The 17,612-nt window shown below is 40.2% G+C and overlaps 1 protein-coding gene across 18 annotated transcripts in view; it reads right to left on the bottom strand.

The window, feature by feature from the left end:
- Positions 1–1,843: 1,843 nt before the first annotated feature.
- Positions 1,844–17,612, bottom strand: part of CDC14B (cell division cycle 14B) — an 89,388-nt gene continuing 73,619 nt past the window's right edge. For 4 of the 18 annotated variants that reach the window (XM_032840525.1, XM_032840526.1, XM_032840527.1 and 1 more), the window contains 5 exons: positions 17,211–17,349; positions 16,878–17,037; positions 16,090–16,187; positions 7,546–7,662; positions 1,844–3,097 (listed from right to left, as the gene is read on the bottom strand). In XM_032840525.1, the coding sequence (XP_032696416.1) occupies positions 2,833–3,097; positions 7,546–7,662; positions 16,090–16,187; positions 16,878–17,037; positions 17,211–17,349 (779 nt within the window). In that variant the 3' untranslated portion in view covers positions 1,844–2,832. Of the gene's footprint in view, positions 3,098–7,545; positions 7,663–12,200; positions 12,347–16,089; positions 16,188–16,877; positions 17,038–17,210; positions 17,350–17,612 lie in introns of those variants that run through there. The other 14 variants (XM_032840534.1, XM_032840538.1, XM_032840543.1 and 11 more) reach the window with 9 other exon arrangements.

The raw sequence follows: 17,612 nt of genomic DNA, 5'->3' as shown, positions 1-17,612 counted from the left end.
CACAGACAGCTAAGAGAGATTTCTAGTTTTTCTTTAGCATTACAAAAGAGAAGTCTGTCTATACTTCTAGATACCAGGTTTTGCAGACGCCCTTCCTTTGGACTGTCTCTGACTTTGGACATGAGTCCCCCCAAAGCTTCAAGAACAACTAAAAATATTCATTTCTAATTTTAATCCCAGTGGAAACTATCTCGGTGTCCTTTCAAAGCTATTTAAGGCTTCAAGTTTGAAGGAATCTCTCCATCTGACATGCCCTACTTCATATTCCATAGCAACAGGGTCTTTCTTATGACAAGGGAGTTAGAATCTCGGAAGATTCTGGGTGTGCTGAAGTTTCCATTAGGGGAAAAAAAGAATCCACTCTTATTCATAGCAGGAAGTACTTTCCATCAGTCAGACCCAGAGACTTCCTGGATTCTACATACACCCCCAGTAAGTTTACTGGTGTGCTATGAAGTCGCCCTGAAGCACTATTCCAACTCCCCAGTGCGTTCTACGGAATGCTTCTTTATCAAATCACTAGTTTCCCATGACTCATTTCAGTGGGCCTGTTAAACACAAAGATTTTTTAGAAAGAGCCACAGTGATAGCAATTCTAGCTGGAAACTTGAGCAGCCAACACAAAAAGGAAATTTGTAAAATAAAAAAGTACTGTGGTTAATGCTGAAGCCCAGATTTTTCACTCTTGGCCAAGACACCAAATGGCTTATTTACTGTGAGGGAGACAGCATGTAACTTTTTCTGATGTAGTAAAAAGCCAAACCAGGGACAGTTGAGATGGAAGTTTGATTTTCATAACTACCTGGATTATTTATGTAGGAGAGATGGCCTTTAAAATTGTCAAGGGAAGAATTGCCCTGAGAATTCAATGTTTTATGCAAGGGCACAGTCTGAATACTTAGTATTATCTCCGAGACAGCAAATGGAATGTTTCTCCTCCCACCCAGAGCTTAGCAAAGAGGGGTCTTCCCATCCAGTAAGTGGGTCTTTGTGTCTCTTCACTTCCAGGGACAGAAAGCCACCTTTTTTTTTCTGAGATCTAGTCCCCAGTGTTCAAAAGCCGGCATGACCCATCCCGACGGGGAAAGGCCACTTGTCTGACCAAGACAGTGGCACCTGCCATCTCCCCTCAAAGCCAGTCAACCTTATAATTTACTCCAAGAGAGTAAATATCAAAATGGAGCCATGGTCTTCCAGTAACTTTCTGCATTAACAGACTTGAATCTGTTTATTCCAACCACTTCTTACCACTCTAAGTTTTGTTAAAAAGGCAGCTTTTTAAAATGGAATTGCCTGCTCACCTGGTTCATTCATCTTGTAATGTGAAGGCATTTGCCTTCTCTAGCCTTTCCATATTGTATCCCCTGTTTTCCAAACCAGGACAGGCAAAAATTGGTTAACAATAACTAAAGCCATTCACTTTTTATTATGGAGGTAACCAAAGTGACTGCAAAATATTCTTGTATTTTGGGCCCCATTTTGTTTTAGCAGCAAATAAATTATTTTTGTGATTGCTTTGTATCACAGATCTGCTGTGTTTCTGTAGGGGGGAGGGGCGAAGGCACTCTGCAAAGAGTTAGTTGTATTCCCTAACCAAAGGCAACAGTGAGTCTCTTATTTACAAACAACTGAAATCCAGATGTGAATAACTGTTACTGAAATCAAAGGGTATGTGAATGGCCTTAGGCAGATCACAAAAAAAAAAAAAGAAATCCACAATGCTACAAAGAAAGACCCTAATAAAGCAGTACTTTTTTTTTTTTCTTTTAAGCCACCATTATTTGGGATGGCTGTTTCCAAGGGAAAACACCAACAGTGCTGTTTTGTTTTAGTTTTTTTTTTTTTTTTAAATCATGTGTGGAAGGAAATATGATTTGTTTGTAGGACTGGGCAACCAAACAGTGGGCAGCCTTGGCATTTTCCAGTTCCTCAACGACACATAGAGGAATGACTTACAACAATCTTCCAACTCTGAAGCCAGTTTCCCCTCCTGAGTCTTCCTAGAGCTACAGCTCACATTCTCTTACCAGTTTAGGTTGCCAAAGTACCACTTTTTATCACAACATCCAACAGTCTTCAAACAGGTTTTTCACAGGTTCTTGTTAATAAAGCACTCTTTGGTGGAAGACAAGCAGCTTGGGTACTTAACAGAGTTACCATTACAACCACGTTACAAATGTTAAACTGAAGATGGTTAAACCAAACAGTATCAAATTACAGAGAGGATCATTTCAGTAACGCCTGTTTTCTCTTTATAAATTTTGACACAGGGTGAACAGAAAATAAATACATAAAAAACCTCCATCAGATCCTCCCTTCTTCTGAAGGCCAGCAGCTAAAATGATTGCCATCACAGGGACACACGTGCACCACACAAACTGGTCAGCTCTCCTGACAGCAGAGGGCTTTTGATATTTACACCTGAGACTAAATTTACAACAGCTTTTTTGTCATTAAACTCGAGACATTTCTACAAAAGGTGAGCCGGGCCTTCTTCAAGTCACTGATTGTGCCCAAACTCATGTAGTTATTTAAACTCCAGTGGACATTGTCTTCCTTGAATAAACTTCTTAGGTGGAAAGCAGCTAAGGCTTTTTTGCAATTTTGTTTTTTTTCCAAATAAATTGTGCTAAGTCCTGCTGTAGTTTTCTGTTCCTAGAGTCTTCCTTCAGTTCTGGTCACAGGTTTTTACTTAACGCAAGACTGTTTTAGTCCTTGAAATGGAGGGACTACAGGGGGAGAAAAAAAAGGATTTTACCATGAAGGTTTCCAAGTGTCCTGTATGTAGTTATCAAAAGACAAGGAAGGCAACATAATAAAAGTAGTGACATGCTAAAAAGTATACACTTTGTATAATTTTTTTAATGACAAGTATTTTGGAAAAGACAGTACAGTACCAACCATAAAGTAAAGACAAACGGGAGAGAAAGGCAGAGCAGAAAAAGGTTCAGTTCTGCAAAAAAATAAAAAATAAAAATAAAAACAAAGAAAACAGGAAGGGTGGGCAGAAGCAGCAGAGCAATGCGAGTACCATAATGCCATTAAGGGCATTTGTTGCAAAGCATTCCTTTTCCTTCCTTCCCTCTGAGGAACCAGGCTGTGGGAAAGGTGGAAAGAATGAAAAGATAAAGAAGTGTTACTTGATTATTTCCAAAGCCAGAATTCGGTCACAGAAAAAGCTTTGGCCCCTCAAGCAGTTTCCAGTGGAGCTCGGGCCTGCTGCCAGCAGGGCGCCCCACCCCCCGCCCCAGGAAAAGCCATCCCGCTGTTGGAAACTGACCTGGACTGTCACCCTACCTCCCTTCTATCCTCCCCATTTTATTCTGTCAACTTTGAACTCAACAGCAACTTTCAGAGAAGAAACTAAGCAACGGGTAGAGTCAGAGAAGCCAGTTCTCATCTGGAGGTACCCTCACTGGGTACTGATGGCGCTCTAGGAGAGTAGCTTGTCTGAATCCATCACTTAGTCTCTGGAGACCCCAATGGAACACTGCGTTTCTATAAGGGTCCAGGTCAACTGGTGCACCCAAGTGGGGAAATGTCTGGAATTTCAAAGGGGAATCAGTATCTTAGAAGACCAGAGGAAACCCACAATTTTTTAAAAAGGATATTTAGCGACAACATTCTGGTGCATCTAGGTAGATGCACTTTCAGAGATAATGACCTTAACAGAAAGACAGGAGCCCAGAATTGGTGGAATGGACACTGAGATCTGAGACTGTAAGAGACAAGAAGCAGTGGCAGGCATGATGATGACAAAAGTCACAAATGAGCAGACTTCAAAAGCCCAAGAAGTCCTGAATGTGGTACTCCCAACAGAAGGGCTCATGGAAACACTCACGTTTTTAGAGGCCAAGGAAGGCACCCTGAGCATTTATCTTCCCCCATGATATGGATAATTAGCTGCAAAATACCTCAAAAGCCATGAACATTAGGTTGGTTTGACAGGTGGAACAGAAAGTGATGGTTCCCAATGACATAACTTGGAAAAAAAAAAAAATCACTGTCCATGACCGTTTTCTCAGAAAATGAAGGAAAGAAAAAAAGGACTCCTCCAAGGAAATAGCACATGCTTATAGAAACATGCACTTGATGGTACGTATGTTGGGTCAAGACTTGAACTGAACTGGATTGTACCCCATGAGGTGACTGCAGGTCCTCAATCAGAGGCACAATGATGGAACTTTCAAAACTCTAAGAGAGCTTGTCCGAAAGAAAGAACACTGGAAAACAGGTCAGTTCTCCAATGGATTTAGTAATTCTTAAAAGAGAAACAGCAGAATGATTTATAGCTCTAACAGCAATTGGGAGAGGTGGAAGCCCATTGATTTACTTCTTCAGACGTGAGAAAGGGCATGAGGAAGGTGCCACATGGAACTCTCTCTGCCCTGAGGGTCAGTGTGCTCCATCTACCACCACACACTCCAGCGCTCCAGGCCTAAACTGCATGCTGGGCCATAGCAGAGCCTAGCACCCAGGAGTGAGGCTCAGATGAGGCTTGTGTTCAATGGGTACAAGAGGGAATGAGCATCTGCCAGGAGAGAAACATGGGTACACTTCCTCCCCGCAGCAAAGATTTATGACACCACCTAGTTTTTCAGCCTCCAAATAACCGCTCTTTTAATGTGTTTGTGGAAAAGTTGTCCCAAGTCGTACAGCCTCTCAGTAAACTGTCAAAAATCGAAAGAGCCAAATCAGTGGAAAGTGAGCTTAGGTAAGGTCTTCATCCCGGAAGCCTCTAGGAAGGGAACAGAACATGGGCATGAAAGGTCAAGTTCCGATGGCAGGACAGATAGGACGAGGACGATCATGTGTGAACATCAACCTGCAAAGAGAAGGCTTCCGTGGTGGGGTAACAGCAGACAGGCAACGCTGGCACCTTGGAGGTATTTATTTTATACTGTAAGATATACTAGGTTCATTTCCTTGTATTGCTGTCTAAAGCAAAGTTTTCAATTCAATACTTTACTCAACAATCTTATATTGCTTTGTCCTGAATCAGACTATGCACAAATGTGTCAATTCCCTCATTACTTTTCAATGAAAAATGAATACTATTCAGTAGGATAAAAGCTGCAGGCTACAGCTTGGCTATATCAACTCTATTTCCTAGAAGCAGGAAATGAAACCTGTACATAACGTATTTGCCTTCATTTCATGAGCTATAGGTGGCTCACAGTTAAGGTGATGTGAACACAGGTCAAAGACCCAAAAGAGGCCAAGGAGACCCTACCTGAAGGGAGGTGGGAAACACACTCAAAACCCAATTCTCTCTCATTGGTTTATTTCTTCATCCTTCCCAATCTCTGAAAGTCCACTCTGAGAATTTAGAAGAAGCCTTTTGGCTTTTGGCACTATCCCAAATGCCTGGAAACTGCTTTGGGTCATTTCAAAATTCAGTCAAGTGTATTCAGTCTGAATTCTACGTTCAACCCCTCAAAGCATACGGTGCACGGACCTCAGGCAGATGCTCACTGCAATCAGGAACCACCTCTGCTGAGAAGCACAAGTTTAGATCACTAGACAAGACCTAGATGGAAAAACTGCCACAGGGCCACGCCCCTCAGAGGAACATAGTGTGACTGGGCACGCGTGGTCCCGGCTCCTGGACTCTATTCCTCTGTGGCCTGAAGAGCACAATCCAGAAAAGCAGAAAGCAGAATTAAATGTGCAAGACACACTCAACTGTAATGGAAGCCCGAGTAATTATACCTAAAAAAAAAAAAGTTCATTCAAAACATGTCTAACTAGTCCCGACTGCAGGCTTTTTATTTGAATTTTTAATAGTTTAAGTCACCTAAAATGTCAAAGTTAAAATGCTCCCATTTCTCCCTACTTACTGTAAAAAATTTGGAGAAAAAGAAAATGATAAAAAAGTAAAACTCCCTAATTGTCCTACCAGCTAGAAGAACTGTTAATAATACAGCATATTTTTCCATTACATTATTTCCATACATGCATAGAAATGTATGTATATATAAATATTTAAATATATGTATAATATACGTAAACTTACATATTATACATAAATATATGTATAAGCATATACATATATTTGTAGATGTATACATTTCCTTACATAAAGTATATTGTACTTTTACAAAACTAGAGTAATATTTCATAATTTTTATGTGTAGCTCTTTTCACTTATTGCTTCATGAGCATTTATCCAGGCCATTAAGTTTTCTTTAAAAACATGACTCTTGATTCACTTGGCATAATTCAACAATCTTCAGCCCATCTCCTCTTCCTCACTGTTATAAATACCATATTGGTATTATGTTATAATGTACCTAAATCTTTGACTTTCTGTCAATATTTCTCTAATATTCTTTTCAAATGGAATTAGAGAATAAAAAATTTATGAATATTTGATACCTTTCAATGAAAAATTCAAAATCCCCAAATTATGAATTGGTGTCTTCAACTACTTGAACTAAGGCCTTATCACATTCTTGTGTAAGTAAACATATGTAGTGAAATTATAATGAAAGAATGAGCAGAGGGGGTGAATGGCATAACTGAACAATTCCTTAAAAAAACAAAACACACACACACACACACACACACAAAGACACAGATGGGAGAGCTCGTCCCTCAAAATTAGCAAGTCCCTCAGGATGCAGGCTGCTGAAACCTGCCCCGGAGACTAACTCAGCCATCCCACCGCCTCAAAGATATGAGGGCAGAAAGTTAAAAAAGAAGCAAGGAAAATCGTGAAGGATGCTTTAAAGTCTGGTTCAAACTATCTTCAGGCTGCTTGTGGTCTATTATAAGAGAGGCACTGGGCCATGAGCACAGGACCACAGGTGTTGTCAACACCAGGCAAAGATGCACAAACACAAAAAAAGGGCGCCTGCTTTCCCCTCCTGAGATGACAGTAAGTAGGTTATTTGCTCTTCCTTCAAAAGGGGCGTGCTCCTGAAATATGCTAAAAGTGAAATGTCTGCTTTCAGTTCATGATTAACCACCAAAAACAGTAACGAGTAATGGATTTGGTCATGGAACGTGTGCTTTTTCTTGTCATAGCCTGTAATAATGAAGGAAAGGAAGATGCTGGGCTCCAGGTGAAAGCATAAACCCCCCTGGGGTGTGTACTGTGGCCAAGAGACCAGGCCCTAGGTAAAGAAGGATTCCAGACTCGCTGGTGTTCTCATATCCACCATCACAATTATTTGCAGCTAATTCTCCAACAATTTTGCTGTATCTGATATACAAAAAAATTTCCTCCGAGCCTAACAGAGAGCTATGGAAATACAAAAATGTATTGAGTACAACCCTCTCAATTTTCCCATAATCTGACCCCGAGACCACATTTCCAGTGTTGAGAACCACCTCTGAAAAACAAAACAAAACAAAACAAAGCCTACATTAGCAATGGCCCAGATTTTCTTAGATGATGAACAAGTCAAACACATTTGATTAATTTCCTGTCACAGGGACTCTGCTTTCTCCTCTCTTTCTCTCTTCATTTCTATCTCCAGAAGATTAAACTTGAAAAATCAATGCTTGGAACTTTTCAGAAGAGTAGGATTCTTTTCTCACCTTTTAAAACTGCTTTTTCTTGAAGCAGATCTGGTGGTTCTTTTAGTAATGCCTGCACTGCCAGAAATGTTAGGTTCAGATGTTTTACAGCTCTGAACACTGGACTGAAGAATTACTCTGAAAACAGTTGGAAAAAAATAAGATTATATTCACTGAAACAATTTTCAAATACTTGACGGAGGAAGGCATCTTTGCACTTTAGTGCAAATTATTTTATTGAGAATTGATAGGATTTTCCACAAACACATTTGCCAAAAAAAATCTGAAACACATTTTCACATCCAAGTTTTTTTCATTTCCCCATGAAGGTTACACAAAGATAACCAGAATTTACTTTGCTTTAAGGAACAAATCACCTGGCATCTTAAGCAATTCCCACACCAAAGAAATCAATCAGTAGAACAAATCTTTGTGCTCCAAAGTAAAAGTAGATTCTCAGAATTCTAGTCATAAAAACAAGAAATCATTTAAAAGCCCCAAATTCTAAAGAATATGAATATAAAAATCTATAAAAAAGTCACTCTTCGGAGGTGAAAGTATGGGCAATTCACCCCAAATCATACTTACTTTATATAACATTTCAATTTTAAAAATATGTTCAAACAAAACTTGAATTTTGTCTAGATTATAACTACTCACTAAATCACTAAGTACCATTCACATGAAAGCAAAATTGTTTGAATTTCGTGAATCTTGATTTAATTAAACTCTAAAATAATCTCAAGGAACTGATGCCTATGGGTGTAGGTTGTCCAGGAGGCAAATTCATGAGTCAGAAGAACACCCTCAGATAAAGCCCACATAAAACACCTTGCTCAAAAGTAGAGGGTGTTTTGTAATTCCTCACTGAATGGTCACAGGGAAAACAGCAGAAAACATCAAATGATTTTATGTGCAACCCTTTTCTTCAACAGATAATGACCAAAATGCTGAACTGCATACACACACATTTATATATACACTCGACTTTTATTTATCTGTAGGAGAACACACTGCCTTAAAAATAAGCTTCCTCCTCTCATGTCCAAACGAAGGTGAGAATGGATAACCACTTAAGAGGACCCAGCTCATGAAGAGTAAACAGAAACCATTATGACTAACTAGTATCTGTCTCCTATGCCTGTCTCCTATGCCTGAGTTACCGCCATGTTAATTAATAACCAAAGCCAGGTCCTCAAAATGCAGCAAAGATCTGTAAATTCTGAGTATTAACCCAAACCAAAGCATATTCAGCATTTAGTAAAATGCTTAACTTCTCATCACTTAAAAAAAAAAAGCGATGGGTGGCAGTGGACCAGAGAGGCAGCCTAGAGGCCAGCGGTTTCCAAGCTATTTGGGGGGTGGGGGGGGGAGAGAGGGTGGGGGCGCTGCTCTCTCAGCTGGTTTGCTTTATCCCCATAGTCTTCCTCAAAGCCTATGAAACAGGCCTTCGGTCTCAGAAGGAAACTGATCCTGGGTAAATGAGCCAATGGTTGCCTTGGGATTTCTCACAAAGCTTTATCACTCTAACAACACAGAAAAGGTATATGCAGACAGTTTGATCAAAGAAGGCAACCAACCGCCCTGGTATATGATTTCCACCTCTGAAAACAAGGATTTAAAAATCTTTCTGATCATATCAAATGGGGTGGGGGGGGCGGAGAATATTTAATGTCTCTACTAACAGGATTTGAATATAGAATTTTTCATAAAGCAAAACAAAACAACCACCAAACTTCCACTGCTATTTCTGAAGCCCAGTCTGGGGGCCTCATACCTGTTCTGCGAGGTTCCCGGGTTTTATCTCCATTTAGCCAACGAGAGAAAATAAGACTCCTGTTGGCTTTTTTGGAAATACCACACCAACTTGTCAAATAATTTGAGGCCACTGACGGCCAAAAGTATAGACAATCCCCACCCTGTAAAATCATTAACATAAAAACAAGAGCCATTATATTACTTGTTTTAGGAAATTTAAATCTTGATTTCTTAACTACTACTGAAATATTCACTATTTGAAAAAAGAAATCGGTGCTAAATCAGGCTGGCAGGAAACATCTTTTAGAAAGCATTTCTTTCCCTATAAAATTAATGTAAATAATTCATATGGCTATTTTGAAAAGAAAAGCATGACAGAAATCTGGAATGTATTTAATCACACCAGTAGAGATTCAGGTAACTAGTTATTTGCATTAACAACACAGCAGTTACTGTATCTGTAAGTTATGCATCAGTAAACTGGAAAACCCCCAGCAACTACACTTAGATTATTACCTTGGTAAACTCCCACCACACCAAACGTAAGGTAGATCCACCCTCCCCCAAGGCATGTGGGAGGCCACTGCTTCTCACCTTGTGCAAACCAGGCCAATCACATGGCTTTGCAGAGCAGTATTCTACATAAATATTTTCTCCTTTCCCAGTGCCCCTAAATACTTCCCTCAAAAGGTAACTGTAAGGATTAAACCTGTTTACATCATTGTTACTGCTGAAGGCTTTTGTTTCTGTAAATTCCTTTCCATCTTTTCCTTAATCCGCAGTCCTCCTTTTTATGTCTTGCCCACACAAGAGTTCACCTTCTTTTTGGCAACCTCTTTTGAGACCCAGTATTCCCAGACAGAGACTTGCAACTTGAGGCATGTAGCAAATCAAGTAACTGACAAGCCAGCTCTCTTACCTCTCAAACTACAAAATGCTTTGAACATAAATGTTCGGTTCCAAGAAAAGAATCCATCAGTGAGACTGTGCACTATTTACACTTGGTTATCCACCAACACTAAACAAACTTTCCAAATGATGGGCCTGAGGCCCTACAACTTTCAGGCTCACCTTTGCCACTGTCTCAGAGAATATGACGCAACCATCTGTAGTGTGGGATAGGCTGTTACCTGGCATGCCTGGAAAATCAGACTACCAGGCCATGCTACGTCATCAGCCAATAGAGGTGAATACCAGAAATGATACCCATAAGTAGTCCCCTCACAAGATAACTATAAAGATTACACCTGTTTACATCATTGTTACTGCTGAAGGCTTCGGTTTCTGTAAATTCCAAATTAATCAGGCAAGCTAAACTGAATTACTCTTTGCGTCTACAAATGCATTGAAAAATATCGGTAATAACAATAAAAAAAGATTATATCTTAAACAGAATATTGAAAAGAAAGGTGTCTGATAGAGACCATTTTTAAACTTACCCTGGGAAAAGTAATACAACTACAAAGTGCCTAAGTATTATTAGCAACGATTCCACCCGTTTAGAACTCCACATATCTGAAATACCTTTCCCACTTAGAACAGTCTGAGAATAAATCTATGCAGTGCATGGTGTTCCTGAGTCAGAATATGCAGAAACCTAAGCTTAGTAAGAGGAATAAAGGAAAAAAAAGAAAAACAAAAAGATCTGTATGAGAAATACTGCATATCTGTCTATGCAATAATAAACTTGGGATTAATAAGATACTTGAGAAAATGTCATAATAGGAACATGTTAATTTTGAAAAGATTGGCATCTGTTGGATTTTTAAATCTTTTCTAGCCCTCTGAAGACACTCCAGGAAGTCATGAAGTACAAAGTACGAGAGTTGGTTGCAATGGAATTCCACTTTGGAGGAGATCCTAAAAGGAACTTTCATACTCCTTTACAATTCCCAAGTCCAAGTTGGAACAAGAGAATGAATTCTTGAAATATGAGCTCAAGGAAGAGTTTCAGAGAAAAAAGAATGCAGCATAGACATAAGAGGGTAGTGGTGAACCACACTCCCACAGGACACACCCTCCTTCCTATGCTCTTGGTGGCAACCGCATGGTGTTCCCCCCGGGGAAGCTTCCTGCCACACTCTACTGGAGAACAAAAAGTCTGTTCACTGTTAAGATATTCATTTCAGGGTGAAAGATAACAAGAGAACACAAAATCTGCTATAATCACCTAATAAGGGCGTTTTGATTACCTCTGGGAAAGGGAAATGGGAGGAAGTAAGCACAGGGGCAGTCATGCAGAAGCACGAGGCCGAACAAGGGACTCCAGTCTTCTCTGCTGTCCTATTTCCATTTAACATGATTTTTGAAAACGGTACTAACTGCATTCCCTACAGGGAAGGATGTGAAATGAAGCCAAGGAGAAGATTCTGCTTACTCAAGGCAGAAGACTTAGCAGGGAAGCAGCTGCGGCTAAAAGCACTGCAACCAACGGCAGAGTCAGAGGGGAAACACCACACAACGCTCACTAGCTAGCTGCAAAAGCAAATCTCTACCAACAGCAGGAAATCAGTGGGCAAATTCTTTTTCGCTAGATTGAAAAGGATATGCTGAAGACATTTACTCTGGAAATTAGAGGAAATTGACTGAAAGAAAAACACCCCAATTATCCCAGACTCACTAACTATTTTTGATAGGAAAAAGAAACTATTTTGGTGACTTTATAAATTACTATTTCAAAAAATGCATTAAGAGTAAGCACAACTTAAAAACAAAATTTTTTTAGTATCCCTATAGGAAAGGATCAGGGAAGGCCTCCCCCCCCCACCTCCCATTAATTAAGAAGTTTCAGAAAAAGAACCTTTGAAAAGAGGCAAACCAACAAAGCTAGGAGAGCTGACAGTGAGAAAAACATGCACCATGAGAAACACACTGGCCACCAGAGGTAACCGTATAGAGAAATGGAATGGGACACTTACACAGCAGCTATCTGTCAAAGGGTCCCGACGGCTACTGTGTTCTGAAACCATCAAGACAGAATAGCAGGATGGGAAGAATGTAGTCACAAACAATCCACCAGATGACAACACTACACAGTGCAGAGGTCAGCACAGCTAGGGAACATCTGGAAAGGGGTGAAGGGGAAAGAACAGATGTTCAAATTGGGAAGCCAAAATAAATAAAATAATAAATAAATAAAGCCATGTGTGAATTGTAGACACCCTGTGATAGATACAAAGGGGTGGGAAACAAGGATGGGATTTTGCCATTTTATGTTGGGGAGAAAATGCTACCTGCAGTTTTAAATTGATTTGGTATTTGGCAACAAAAGATTAGATCCAATCTCTAGCTGGATAACTGGCCCTTGTTAATTTAATTGTACGATACAGAAATCAGAGTTGTACTTACAGGACGGAAATTCTTCGAAAAGCAGAAGATACACACACAGAAAACTAAATCAAACTAGGGGATAAGGAGGGAAAACCAGCCAAACAACACGTAGCCCTGGACTGATCATTAACAGTGATTCAAAGGAGGCACAATTATAAATGAACACAGCACAGCAGCAGTGATCTCATTTCAATGCAGTCCCACATTGGATCATCTAAGAGTTAAGGCAAACGGCAGACTCTGAAAACAAGGACTAGAGAAGCACCCCCAACCCCGGGCAACACAAAATGAGGAACATTTCCCCCACAAATCAACATAAGATAAATTTCCTCAGTTGTTTTCCTCATTCATTTTCCTCTTATGGCCAAACTTGGCTTTCAGCTCAGTATTTCTTAATCCAGTGGTCTAGTTTTTGGCAGTCAAGAAGGAAACCTCACAGTTTGAAGAGTGGTGACTCCATCCAGCTACTTCTAAATGGTCACCAGGACATATCTGTGACCAAACATAAAAGGCTCTATTGAACATTTGCTCTGTGCGAGTAAGGGGCTGATCAAGTCATAAATGACTTGTCTGGCTTACTATGAGACCTTTATCGGTGTCCTTGTCATCTTAATCACTGAACAGGTACCCGATATGGTCTCCAGTGACAAGGGATTACACTGAGGACGGACCTGAAATCCAATCTAACCTCACCCTGCAAGATATATCTGGCAGCAAGTTACAGCTCATTTACTCCTTCCACAAAAACGCAAACCTACTCGTATATATTAAGATTACAGGGGCTTAGTATTTAGGCAGAATAGAGTAACTGGCTTAGGAACACTAGAGGACTCTCTATCCACCCCAAGTTTCATCTGCAGCTCCTGATTTAACAGTGATCTTAAAGGCAGAATGGTCTGAAAATCCCAGTGTCTCCATCACAGATTTTTCATCGTTCTTCTAAAGTTCACGGCGTAAGAATTATTTTCCAATGAGGAGAGCGCACCCATCCATACTGTGCAGCTAAGGAAGACTTAAAGCAAATTAGATCTGTATTTTCACCTTATTCCCAGGTAGGCTACAATGGACTCTTTATGCACCATTTCATTTAACACCTGACAGAAATGAGCAGTATGCAGACAGGCAGCATGGATGAAGTTATAAAATCGACCAAATCTATTTTAGCACAGACAACAATATACTTGCCGTCACGTCCCACAGATCGCGTCAAGGTCACGGTGCTACCCGATTTAATGTCTTCCTGGTAGTCGGGATCAGACAGACTCTCTGAGAAAACGACTACTTTACAGCATCTAACAACTTTGAACTTTACCCCCCCACCCCCAAATAATACTGTTTGTAAAATAGAAAATAATAATTGGAATGCTATTTTTGAGTACTTCAAACTTGCTCTTAAGAATCACCAGTACTAAATATTTTTCACTAACTTTCCTTCTTATAAGTATTTTCACTCTGGGACACCTCACACGCCAAGGTGAATGTGATCACGTCTAGTGTCGCCGTCTGGTTTCCCATGGTATTTAGAATTTTAGGCTTCATTCATTGTTTTCTTTTACACTGCCACAAACCTATCAGCTATTAAAGGGACTTTAATGGTCTCATCTGTAGAAAAGAGCAGTAAGTGACATGAACTCTCTGGAATACATATTCACAACGTAACAGACTCAGAGTGACTGAAGGAAATTTCCTAGAAGCCCTATTTAACAGGAACTTTTGACTAAGCAGAATTCCCATCCTAACTCCCAACCTGACTTTTTATCAGAAGCTTTTGAGAAATAAACTGATGTTGCAGATTCATAAAAACAAAACAAAAAACCTGAGCACAACTAAAAGCAACCCACAAATCACCCATTTTCTAGGGCTTATGACGCAAAGCCCTGGACCAGCCGTGGGGGTGATACCTGGAAGCTTGCTAGCAGTGCGGTCACAGACCACACCCCAGGCCCAAAACCATGATCTACATTCTGACAAGCTCCTGGGAGACTCAAATGCTCGGGGAAGAATGAACATTGCTTGAGGCGAGTACCTATACCTATCACGCCTCCTGTGGCCTCAGGAGGATTATCTGGAGGGACTACAATATTTCTAAATAAAAAGAACCATCAAGGCCTTAGATGAAGATTTTCTAAATTAAAATCAAAATGGCATCTGGAGTTACATAAATGACACAAAAGGCACCATTCTGAAAGCTTTCTCAGTGAAATGCAGCTGCCCCACACTGGAGAAGGCCCAGGGAATGCCTGTAGTCCACACGGACACGTGTTCTTCACATGGCCCTTTTCAACTGCATTCTTTTCTGTGTGTCTTTTAAGAACATCTCAAGGCAGGGGCCCATGACAACACATGCCTTCTGTGTAATTCTACTTTAGATAACAAGGAGGTGCCAGTGAAGAACCACTGTGAATTAAAAAGAAGGCCTGTCCTCTGCCGTGAACGTTTATAATGTCATTAGGTCCTTACTGTATTACAAGATGATTACTGAACAAAATGACATGTCTACATCCCCCCCCCCCCCAAAATCAGATAAAACAAAACAAAATAACAAAAACAAAACCATAACCAGAGGGGTGCCTGGGCGGCTCAGTCGGTTAAGGGTCTGATGCTTGATTTTGGCTCATGTCATGATCTCAGGGCCATGACACTGAGCCTTGCACTGGGCATGGAGCCTGCTTAAGATTCTCTCTCTCTCTTCCCCCACCAAAAAAAAAAAAAAAAAAAGGATATAACTGGAAATGTGGTACCCCACAATGAAAAGGAAGGTTACTATAAGGAAGGAATCCAACAGCATAAATGAAAGCATATACTAAAGAATATACTAGAAAAAAGTGCAATGGCCAAGTCTTTAAATTCTACATATTTTTCTAACAATCCTAGATGGTCCATGAGGTTGAATCCCAACTAGCACTTACACAATCAAGTACAGGTGAGCATATACACACTAACTATAAAACTTCCTATCCCATACTAAACCTTCTGTAACTTGAAAATAACTCCTCAAATGAAAAATGCAAAATTCTTATTTAATCTAGTTCATTATTGCCCTAAAATAATAGAACATAAAGCTACAATGTCATCCTTGATTAAATGCTACCATATCCAAACAAATGGTCTATAATATGGTAGTGAATTTAAGGGAATACACAATTTCAGCAACTCTGGGCAAATCTGTTATTCCGTGGTTTATATCTGCTGCCACTCTCCTGAGGATGGCCTGTGGTGATTATCCATGGAGAAAAAGCATTCCCAATACTGCTTTCCTATGTACACAGCCTAGAGAGGTTACAACACAAGACGGAGATAAAGGACAGCCAAGAGCTTCCTGGGCAACAACCCTGGGTTTTAAATAATGTCAATAACCATTTCGAAGTAGCATAATGGGAATGTGACTATGGAGAAAAACAGACAGGAAAAAATGCTCATGAAGGACCTCCTATACATATTACATAACATCAACCACACAAAGGAAACCAGACTCACGTGAGGGGAATAGCGTTTGTTTTTGACTGTCTTCTGCTTTTCAGGGCCCGCAGTCTATCACCTTGTGTCACTCCATGGATTTCGTCATCATCACTGTACTGTGTAAGTAAAGAAACACTGAGCTAGTGACTTAAGTTGCACGTATTAAGTCAGTAAAGCATAGCACCTGCATTTATCCACATAGACACATACAAATAAACTGCTGAACTCTAAAAAATTTTGCTGCTTTCAAAATAAAGCTACAGGTCACATTTCAAGACAACCAACAGTTGACTTTACAGACACTGAACCCAACAGCCCTCTTGTTATAAAACATACTGACTGTGAGGAGGCATCATGGGTTTTCAATAATGAAACAGTCTTCATAAAATTTCACAATACACGTACCACACTCACTATAGTACCACTACCCCCTAAATTCCTGATTCTTTAACATTTCCCAACTGAGAACAACTAGTTCCCCAAATTAACAGTCGCAAAATGGGAAGGTGGTAGGGAGGCACACGGGGAAGCGTCACTAGGTTCATCTAAAGAGCTTACTTCACATACCTCATTTTTCTGGTGCCTAGTAAGCAAACAAACAATTTTAGTTTTATGGACATATGACCTTATCTTAACTATTTTGAATAAAAAGTTCCTAGAGGGGGCTATAAGTATAAAAAAAAATGTATGACGATAATCCCTCAAAATGTACTTTATTATTTTTATCTACAATTTCCCCGTGCCCTATAAGGTCCTCAACAGCACTGAAAACAATGACAACAGCGTGATGGGGATGGTTCGATTACCAGTTCAGGTTCTTGCTTTTCTTGATTCTCGACCCCATTGATTGAAATGTCATCAACAGCCAAGAGGAGTTTTGAGACAGCTGCTCTGTGTTTTCCATTCTCCTGTCCCCTTAACTTTTGACGAAAATAGTCACCGTCCAACCAGAGGCTTGCTTGTTTCCTAGAGCATTTAAATAACGTCATCAAAATACAGCTTTTCCAGAAAGACACACACAAATGACTCTCTCCTACAGACTATCTGCTATTACTGGAGACTAAGAAAAATCCTACTTCCCATCATTTTCCAGACCCAAGTGTCCCCTGAGGAATTACCAAAGTTCTCTGTCTACTTACATCACCAAAAATTGTTGCTGTGGTCCAATCACTGAGCCAGGTCTGCAGATTCTGACCCAAGCAATGGTTTCAGCTGCTGTCATCCTATAATGCTTCATGATGTAGCAGGCTATTAGAGTGCCTGTTCGTCCAAGGCCAGCTAGAAAAAGAAACAAACCAAAGGGACCTGGTCTCATGTACTCCAGAATTGTGTTGGGCAGGTATAATTTTTTAGAAGGCTTCCCATGATTCTGCTTCCCTCAACAGTGGTTCTCAAGTTTGGATGCACACAGTAATTACCTGAAGGGTATTAAAAAACACTGGGTCTCACCTCCAGAATTCTGATTTAATTGATATGTGATACAGCCTGGACATGGAGATTGCTAACATCCCCCTGATAGTTCTATGTAGTCAAAGTGAAAA

The sequence above is a fragment of the Lontra canadensis genome, unplaced genomic scaffold, assembly GCF_010015895.1.
Source record: "Lontra canadensis isolate GAN:19392208 unplaced genomic scaffold, GSC_riverotter_1.0 scaffold113, whole genome shotgun sequence".
In the NCBI taxonomy this organism is placed as follows: domain Eukaryota; kingdom Metazoa; phylum Chordata; class Mammalia; order Carnivora; family Mustelidae; genus Lontra; species Lontra canadensis.
Note: the sequence above shows the minus strand (reverse complement) of the source record. Positions and strands in the feature narration are given on the sequence as shown.